Below are 9,760 nucleotides of genomic sequence, written 5' to 3' on the forward strand. Positions count from 1 at the left end.
TCTTTCATAAAGCCATTGATCCACCCACCCATCCATGTATCCCCGCGCCATCCATCCTCCATTTATCCATTCATAAATTTATCCTTCTATCCATCAGTCCACCCACCCACTACTCATCCATTCCCCCAGCCATTTGTCCATCTACCCATGTACCCATCTGTCTTCCCACCTAGATATCCATTGTAAATGCTATTGTCTATCCTATTTTGTGCTTGCTGCGCACCTGCTGGCCCAGCTTCACTAGTGAGTCTCCTTCTGTTCTCCCCTTGTGAAAAACCCCACTGTTAGCTCAAGTCCTTTGGCTGGCCCCCAAGTGTGCCTAACATGCCTTCTCCATGACAGGACTTTCCTGCTTGACCTGCCACTCTCTCTATTGCCCTTGAGGATAGCAGTGGCCAGGGTGGGAAGAGGGCTCCCACCCTACTTTGGCCCTGGGAGTGGAGAGAGGCAGTTCTCTTGAAGAGACTGGGAAGATTCTCATACAAGAGCAGGAGCCCCACTGCCCCCTTGTGGGAAGGATGGTGCCAGGTGTCCACATTTCACTCTGGGGCTGCCCTCTTTGCGTGGTGCCTCACCAGGTGCCCTTTCTATGGAGAACCTCAGAAGCCATGGCCCAGCTGAGGGCGTGGGTTGGGAGTTCTCTCTGACCCGTTCTGACCTCTTGCCCACCCCTATGCCCCACTCTGTCTGTTATTTGGGCCATGTTTTAGCTCAGGATGGATTGAACATTGGAGTCTCAGGGCCCAGGCAGAAACAGACATGGCCTGAGAGGAACATGTGGAAAAGACCCCGTGCTGTGTGAAGCTGTGCACAAAGAGATGGACAGAAGGGGGCCCAGGAAGGGCGCTGTGCAGTGGGCTGAGCCTCAAACCTCAGGATCTATGGCAAGAAGGGAAAAACCCTGCTGCAGCATTTGCTGGGCACTCCCTTATCTTCCTGGAACTGAGGTCTGGCCTGTGAACTTCCTATACCTGCAGGTCATCTCATGTGTGCACTCACATGCATACATGTTCATATGTGTGCATGCTGCCATTTGTTTGTGTGTAACTGAGTTCATATGAGATGTGTTCACATGAGCACATGTGTGTCTAACCATGTATACACATATGGGCATGTGTGCACACATAGATCCAAGTGTGCATGTACACAATCCACTAATCTGTGTGCATCGATGTGTGCAAGCATGCATGCACACATTAGTTACATGTGTATGCATCTAAGCATGTGGGCAGGTAGCAATGTCTGTGCACATGTGGGTGGGTGTGGACACAGGTATTTACATGCATATGTGTGCACACAGACATGTGTTTTTGCATGTGTGCATGTGTGCATGTGATAGTGCATATGAGAATATATGCATGAGGTAGAAACACATGTACATACATAAATTCAGGTAGGTGTATGGGTGTGCACGTACACACCCATATGTAAGAGTGTGCATGTGAGCATTTGTGCACACCTGTAGCTGTGTAGGTGTGTGTATAAATGTGTACACATGTGTGTGTCACTATGGATGCATGTGCATGTGAGCCTATGCAGATCCATGCAGGTTCTGGGCATGTGTGGGCACATATAAGTTCATGTGTGTGCACACAGGCATGTGTGTGTGTGCGCATGCACCTATGGGCCTGTGTGGACACACATGTGTGTGTGTGATTGTGTGTATGTGCACATGTGTCCATTGAGCTGTGTGATGTGGGAAGTTGGGGAAAACTCTGCTCATTCTGTACACATCAGTGAGCAGACCTGACTTCTGAAAGTTTCAGGGCCTGGCCTGCATTCACTGAGTCAGCGAGCGGTCTGCCTGGGCTTGCCTTTCTTTCTAGTGGGTCCCCTGGAATCCAGCTCAGGCCATTTTCTGGGTCCCCCCTCCAGTGATATTAATTCCTGTGCGGCCTTTCCCTGTCTCCCCCTCCACTGGGGGTGGCTAGAGGGAGCTTTTGGAGATACAAATGGCCACATTTCCTGCCCACTCCAGACCTTCCCAAGGCTCCATGACTGTTGGGGTCAATTCCAGGCTGAGTCAACCCTGGCCTGTGTCTGGATCCCTCTGAGCAATGTACATACACAGATACACACGCGTACACACACACACACACACACACACTTGCTCTCCCATTTATGCACACACATGTGCGTTCACACACACACAAAATCAAGGGTGGGAAGGTGTGTGGAGGCACAAGCTGAGCAGGGAAATTGAGGCCTGATTGGGTCAGGGCAGAGGGCTACCCCGTCTACCTAGTCTCTGCCCTACCTAGGCATGCTGCCAACCCCCGGCATGGACAGACAGGTGGCTGGACCGAAGAGAAGGGCTCTTTCTGGTTTATTTGAGGAGCAGTGCTGGGGCTTAGTAGCAGACGCCATTCCCCTCAGACATGATCACAGACACGTTGACATTGGTGGGTTTACCAGCCAACTTGTTGATGCTCTTCTGGATGAAGGACGTCGGCAGGGCCTCATGGCCCACCATGCAGGAGAAGTTATCTTCCCTTTTCCAGGTCTCAGCCGAAATGCGCAGCAGGCTGGTCACGGTGTAGGTGGGGGTACCCTGGAGGGGATTCCTGGTCTTTGGTTCCTGGAGGGGATCCCAGGTCAGAAAGTCACTGCTGGGCAGCTCTTGGTCCTCATGCAGCCAGCGTACCAGCATGTCCCGGGGGCTGAAGCCAAGTACCACGCAGGTGAGCGTCACCAGCTCATTCATGGCCAGTTCCTCAGCCGCGGGCGGATGCACATACACCTGAGGCGGAATTGTGACCCCTGTAAATGAGAGAACAGGTCTGGTTCTGAGAAGGCAACCTTACCCGGACTCAGGGTCCTCTCGGTAAGCCCCACGTCATGGGGGCTGCACTCCTCTAGTCCAGCATCTGCAGCTCACCTGAGTCTTTGGAGATGCTGATCGGTGGCAGGTTTCTGGCTTCGGGGTGAGTCGCTGAACATGTGAAGATCTGGCCGCGGTTCCAGGGATCTGCGCAGCCAGGGAGGACACTGGACACTTTGTAGCAGCCGCAGGAGTCATGCTCAGGTGACCCCTGTATGGCGTCCTTCCCGTTGGAGGGCTGCCAGGTGAAGGTGGCCCCCTCAGGATTTCTCAGGCCACTCAGTGTGCAGGTGAGCTTGGCATCAGCGCCAAGGAGCAGGTCTTCCAGGGCTGGCCGGCTCAGCGACAGGTGTGGCTGGCAGCAGCTGTTTGGCTTTGGAACTGAGTGAGGCCAGAATGGGTGAGCATTTGTCCCCTAGTCCCTCTCTCTTTCCCTCGGCCCCTATCCAGGGCCCCCTCCCTCCTATCTTCTCTGCCACCCCCACCCTCCACCTCCATTGCTTGTCCTCTGACCTTTGCAGGGCACCCTGACCACCTGGTCCGGGCTGTTGTAATGTTGCACATGGCACTGGAGGGCTGAGGTGTCCGGGCACTGGGCAGCTGGCAGCGTGAGCTGGCTGCTCATGGTGTACAGCTCCCCAGACGAAGCCTTGATGGCAGGGAAGTCTTTGACAGTCACACTATCACCATTGTGTATCCAAGTCACGTTCACAGGTGCCGGTGGGAAGAAGCCCTGGATCAGGCAGCCGACGACCACAGTTCCATCCTGGGTGGCACTCGAGAGACTCAGTGGGAAGACATGGGGGGTGGCCTTGGGCTCTGGAGCATACAGGGTAGACTGTCAGAGGGGCTGGACATGGCCTTGTGGTCTGGCCTGCGGGCCCATCCAGGTGGAGTGCTTAGTCAACTGGCACATAGCACTGTCCAACCCCCGCTTTCTGCTCCTGCACTCCCCAGGATGACTGCAGGGGCCACACAGAGTACCCACGAGGCTGACTAGAGATTTAAACCCGCTGCATGGTTTAGCACAGCCCCGTTAAGGATATGATCCATGCACAGATTGCCGGGCAGGTGCCTGGAAAAGATGCATGGGCAGAGACCTCAGACAGAAGCCTGGCAGGACCCATGGACAGGAGCCTCCGACTGGACTGGGCGCATGAACTGTGGGCAGAGACCTCAGGAAGGACCCCGGACACCATGCAAGGACAGAGGCCTCTGGGCCCCAGAGACAATTCATGGACAAGGCCCTAAGGCTGGGTCTGGACGTGCTCCATGGACAAGGCCCGGTTCAGGCTGCTCTCAGGCCATGGGTCCTAGTTGATAAGCTTTGGCATGCACTGGCCATATTGAAAGTGCCCTATGCTACCGCACTCATTGTGAAGTGGGCACTCCACACTCTGGGACGAGGGAGGGTCCTGAGGGGACAGTCCCTGGGTGAGGCACAACCTTGAGCCAGATAAGTTTATACCTAAAGTTCAGCCAGTGTGGGGGCAGAACCAGGTGGTAGAGGGAGCCTCTTTGTTTCCCCCTCTCATGTTGCCTACGAGGCTGCCAGGTGGACCTTCCTCCCCAGCACACGGATCCTATCATGGCCCACACACGCGCACAGAGCACGGAGAGCTGGGGCCCAAATTCTGGGAACACAGCACTCTCCAACTATTGCCTTCCCTCACCACCCCTCTCCTGCTTACATGGGACCAAGTCCAGTGCAGCCCAGTGGGCCTGGCCCACTTCAGGCCAATTAGGCACACATAGCAAAAATCCAGTTCAGCTCTGCCCAGCCACAACCACCCTGAAAATCCAGCTCAGCTGAGCTCAGTCCACCCCAGGTCAAAGAAGCCTAGCCAAACTCATTTAAGGTCAGACCAGTGGAGCTCAGATCAGTTCAGCTAAGCCCTGAGGACTATTCCAACCCAACCCAGCCCGGTCTAGCCCAGCTCAGCAGAGCTCCGCCCAGCTTTCCCTTGCCAGCTCAGCCCAACCCACTTCAACTAACCCAGCCCAGTTCAGCCAAGCTCAGCTTAGCCCAGAAAAGCCCGGTCAGCACAGTTGGACTCATTCCAGCCCTGCCCAGCTCAGCCCAACTGATTCCAGTCAACCTTGTCTAGCTGGGACCTGTCAGTCCTGCTTAGTCCAGCTCAATTTAAGTAACTCAACAGCCTGGCCCAGCTCAGCCCAGTTTACCTCAACCAGCTAAGCCTAGTTTAGCCGAGCCATCTCATTCACCTTAACACAGCCCAACCAGCCAAGCTCTGACTGGCTCAGCTAGCACAGCTAGGTCATTCCAGTCCAGGCCAATCCAGGCCAGCTCAACCCCACCTAGCCCTGGCAAATCTAGCTCAGTTCATTTAGCAGAACTCAACTCAGCCCAGTCCAGCTCAGCTCAGCTCAGCTCACCCCAACTAGCCTAGCTCAGCTCAGAGAAGTTCAGTCTAGCACAGCCCTGGCATGCATAACTCACCAAGTCCCACCCCATCCTGTTCAGCTCAGGCTGCTCTGCCCAGCTCATTCTAACCTAGTTTAGTTCAGTCAGATCCCAGCTCAACCCAGCTTTCCTGGTCAACCCAACTCATTCCACATAAGCTGGCTCAATCCATTCTAGCTCCAATCAGCGCATCCCAGTTCAGCTTGGGACAGCTCAGCTCGGTCTAACCTAGCACTCACAAGCTTAGCTTACTCAAGGAGCATAATTCAGTCCAACCCAACATTGTCCTGCTCAGCCCAGCTCCACCTAACTCAACCACCTCAGCCCAGTTCAGTCAGTCCCACAGAGCCCAGTCGAGTGCATGTGGATAGCTCAACATTGACCAGCTCAGCTCAGGTCACCCCAGCCAAACACAGCTTAGCCCAGTTCAGCCCAGTTTAGTCCAGCCCATGTAGCAGAGCTTAGCCCAGCCCCACCGCACCTTGCTCAGCCCAGTACAACTCACTTCAGTTTATCCCAGCCCAACCAAGCTCATCCCAGCCAAATCCACCTTAGCTCAGATCAGCTCAGTCTAGTTAATCCAACCAGCGCAGCTCAGCCCTACCCAGCTAGCCAAGTTCAAGGCAGATCAGCTCAGCTCAATCCAACAAAGCCAGCTCAGCCTAGCTATCCCAGCTCAGCCCATCCCAGTTCAGGCTAGCCAAACCCTGTTATCTCATCTTGGCTCAATTTACCCAAGCTTAGCCCAGGCCAACTAGTCCAGTTCAGCCTAGCTCCACACAGCTCACCCCAGCCAAACCCCACTCAGCTACTCCAGCTCAACCCAGAAATCCCAGTTCAGCCCAGCCCAGTCCACTCCTGCCAAACCCAATCAGCTCAGTTCAGCTCAATCCAGCTAGTTCAGTTCAGCCCAGCTATCCCAGCTCGGCCCAGTCCAGCTCACCCCAGCTGAAACCAGCTCAGCTAGTCCAATTTAGCTATCCAGCTATCCAGCTATCTCAACTGGCCCATCCCAGCCCAACCCAATTAGCTCAGCTCCATTCAGCTCAGTCCAACTAGTCCAGTTCAGCTGCCCCAGTTCTATCTAGCAGAACCAAGCTCAACCTAGCTAGCCAAGTTCAATGAAGCTCAGCTCAGTCTAGCTAGTCCAGGTCAGCCCCATGATCCCAGCTCACTCCAGGCAAGCCCAGCTCAGCTCAGCTAGTTCAGTTAAGCCCAGATATCCCAGCTCAGCCTACCGCAGCCAAACCCAGTTAGTTCAGCTCAGCCCAGTCCAGGCCAGCCCAGCCCAGCCCAAGCTCAACCTAACCCAGCTCACTCCAGGCAGATCAAGCTCAGTTCAGCTCAGCCAGTCCAGGTAAGCCTAGCTAGCCCAGCTCAGTCTTGCCCAGCCCAACTCTCCCCCAGCCAAAGCCATCCACCTATTCCAGTTCAGCCTGTCTAGCCTAGCTCAGTACATTATAGATCATTGCAGCCCACTCCCAAGTTAACCCTGACAGCCCAGCTTAGCACAATTAACTTATCGCAACCCAGCTCAGCTCACCCCAGCCAAACTCAGCTAAATCCAGACCAGTCCATTAGCCAGAAAGTCCACCCCAGACCAGTGCTGCTCAGCCCAGCTCAGCTCAGTCTAGCTTCGATTAGCTCAGCTTAGTCTAGTTAGCCCAGTTCAGTCCAGAAGAGCCTAGCTCAGTCCCACTAGCCAAGTTGAGCTCAGCTCAGCCTACCTAAGCCCAGCTCCAGTCAATGTAGCTCAGCCCAGCCCAGCTCCACCACCTCGTTCAAATCAATCCAGTCTAGCTCAGTCTGATCCAGCTCAGTTCACTTCAGCTCACCCTGCTTAGCTCAGCCCATTCTAGCAGAGTTGAGCCAACTTTCCTGGTCACCCCTGCATACCACAGCTCACACCAGTCTCAATTTACCCAGATCAGCCCAGCCAGTCCAGCCAAACAGAGCTCAGCTCACTGTCCAGTCCAGCTCATTCCAGTAACGCTCATCCCCATGTTCAGCCCATCCCTACCCAGCTTTGACTCTCCTATCGCACCCACCTGCCCTGTGGTCTTCCTAGATCTCCACAACCTCTCCTGCCTTCTTTCCCATTGGTGTGTCTGGACTGGGTGTCCTTCATCCTCCTGCCTCAAGAAGGCTCTGGACCAGCTGGCCAGGGCTACACAGAGCCCTCATTATTTAGAGGTGGAGAAGGAGAAGTGAGAGCTTTTGGGACCCACCTGCTTAAGGTTGCTGAAGGTCCCACCTTCTGCTGAGAGGGACCTTGGCATCTTGCTGGCCAGGCAGTGCCCACACTGCAGATTCATTCCCATGACCCTCAGCTTGCCCACTTCAGAGGTGGCTGGAAGGGAGTGTGAGCCCCAAACCTTCTCCAGACTCTGCCCTCATGGCCATGTGGCTTCCGCAAACCTCTCTGCCCTGTGCTGGGCTAGGTGAGACTAGTTGGGGTGATATTCGGCCCATATCTGCTGGGAGAGCTTGGCTGTGGGGAGGGGCTGTGTGGCTGTATGTTTGGATCAGTGTGGTCACTCACTGACTTCCGGTTCCAGCAGACGTGGCCACATCTCCACGTCATGTCTGGTCTGTGGTCTGGCTGTGGCAGGGCCAGGTGTGTGAGGCCCAGGCTGTATCCCGCCCCCACCCCCTGATCCTGCTCTGACCTGAGGCTGTGTGAGTTGGAGGCTAGGGGCATGATGGGACCATGATCCAGGTTGTTGACCACAGGATGGGGTTGGGAATAGATGTCAGGAAGGTGAAATGAAAATACAGAGACTGTGAGACAGAAATAGGCCCAAAGATGGATATAGAGAAATTGAGCAAGTGCTGAATAGGATTCAAAGAGGATCAAGAGAGGAAGGGAACACAGAGGGACAGGGCTTGTCCGAACTTAATGGGCACAAACTAACTAAGGCAGGGGCACAGAAGGACAGGGTTTCTGGCATGAAAGCCTCAGGGAAGACACTAAGGGAGACCTTCAGGGTGATGGAGAATGAGCCCTGAGCTTATGTGGTTAGAGCCGTAGCAGCCGTCCCTCAGTAAGAGCCATTGAGTGTGGTTACTCTTTATCCACCAAACTGATGAGCAACTGTCTGGGACCCATCCACATCGGAGGGCTCTACCTGTCTCAGAGGCCTGCAGGTCCAGCTGGTGCTAAGTTCCAAGGCATAGCCTTTCCCCACCTACAGCCTGCCATCCCCACAGTTCTCTGCTCCAGGCTTTCCTCTCATGTAGTCCTCAGCCTGTAGCCCCGAAGAGACTGAGTATGTCATGGCCTGTACTCTTGTTCATCCACCACTCCAGCCCTGGCATCCTCCTCTGGAGAACATCCTTTCTGGGCACATAAGAGGGCAATTAGACCTTGTTTGCATGAACATTTATCCATCAACTCACCTATCCACCCATTTTCCTGCCCTTCTTCATTCCTTTTATAATCCATCCATCCATCTGTACACACACCAGCTGACTCAAACATCCATATATCCATCCTCTCATTGTCATCCAACCATATCAATATCCATCCATCCATGCATGCATAGTTGAGTTATGAAGGCACACATAGGACCTACATAGTTTATCCCAGTAATGTTGACATTGGGAGGGAGAGTGAGCAGTCAGGTGTAACAGGTAGAGGTAAGCTTTTCCAAGGCTGGGGAGCTTGGGCGAGATCCACGTTCTTCCTGCAGTAGTGACTGTGGTCTAGTGCAAGTCCCCCGGTGCAGTGTGATAAGAATGGATTGAGAGCCTCGTGGTGAGCTCCCCAAACTGCCTCAATGCTAATGAGTCTCTCCCTAAGGGATACGTGGGCCTAAGAGGTCAGTTCAGAAACTGGGCACTGTGGGCTAGGGGTGTGGCCACTGATCCTGAGAAATGGGCCTAACAGCTCAAAATTTCCTATTGCCACTTTTCTAATTATGGGAACATTTTCTTCCAGCTGATGATGATTTGGTCTCCTTCTGTGAAACTCACTCTACCAGGACTCTGTCTGTATGATGAAATCCATTGTCATGAGGAGACAATTAAGAGTATTTTCCTATTTTTATATCAGTTATGAAGACGCCCTCCCCAAAGCGTGCTCTTGTGACCAGGCACATTGTGGAAGGGAACTTTACTAAAAAGCTCAAGTAGAAGGAAACAGAATCGCCAAGTCTAGGAGAAGAGGTAGGTGAAGCTTTGTAGCCACCATGTGAACCTCATCAGAAATTCCCTCTTCATTCTACCTTGCAAGTCTGGCTAGACCAGAGGATGTACACTGGTGCAGATAGGACCTGGAAATACAGGGAATCCAGGGCGGATGATCCCTACAGGACCAGTATAGCAATAATGAAACCCACAACCTTCCTCTAGTTCTTAAACGCTTCCTCCCAGGACCCCAATTCTGCCTTGCAGCTCTGGCTAGACCAGATGATGCACAGCGGTACAGATAGGAATAGGAAACGCAGGGAATCTAGGACAGATGAACCACTCAGGACCATGGGTGACAGTGGCGATACCAGGAGGGAAGGGGG

At 53.8% G+C, this 9,760-nt stretch overlaps 1 gene segment (V, D, J or C); it reads right to left on the reverse strand.

The window, feature by feature from the left end:
* Window positions 1–2,309: 2,309 nt before the first annotated feature.
* LOC101645501 lies at window positions 2,310–7,649 on the reverse strand. The segment is given in 4 exon segments: window positions 2,310–2,760; window positions 2,879–3,202; window positions 3,335–3,640; window positions 7,598–7,649. Coding segments are annotated over 4 exon segments (1,092 nt in total).
* Between the last annotated feature and the right edge of the window lie 2,111 nt (window positions 7,650–9,760).

Source organism: Echinops telfairi, unplaced genomic scaffold (genome assembly GCF_000313985.2).
Source record: "Echinops telfairi isolate 266 unplaced genomic scaffold, ASM31398v2 ScPeMD7_52;HRSCAF=179, whole genome shotgun sequence".
Taxonomy (NCBI): Eukaryota; Metazoa; Chordata; class Mammalia; order Afrosoricida; family Tenrecidae; genus Echinops; species Echinops telfairi.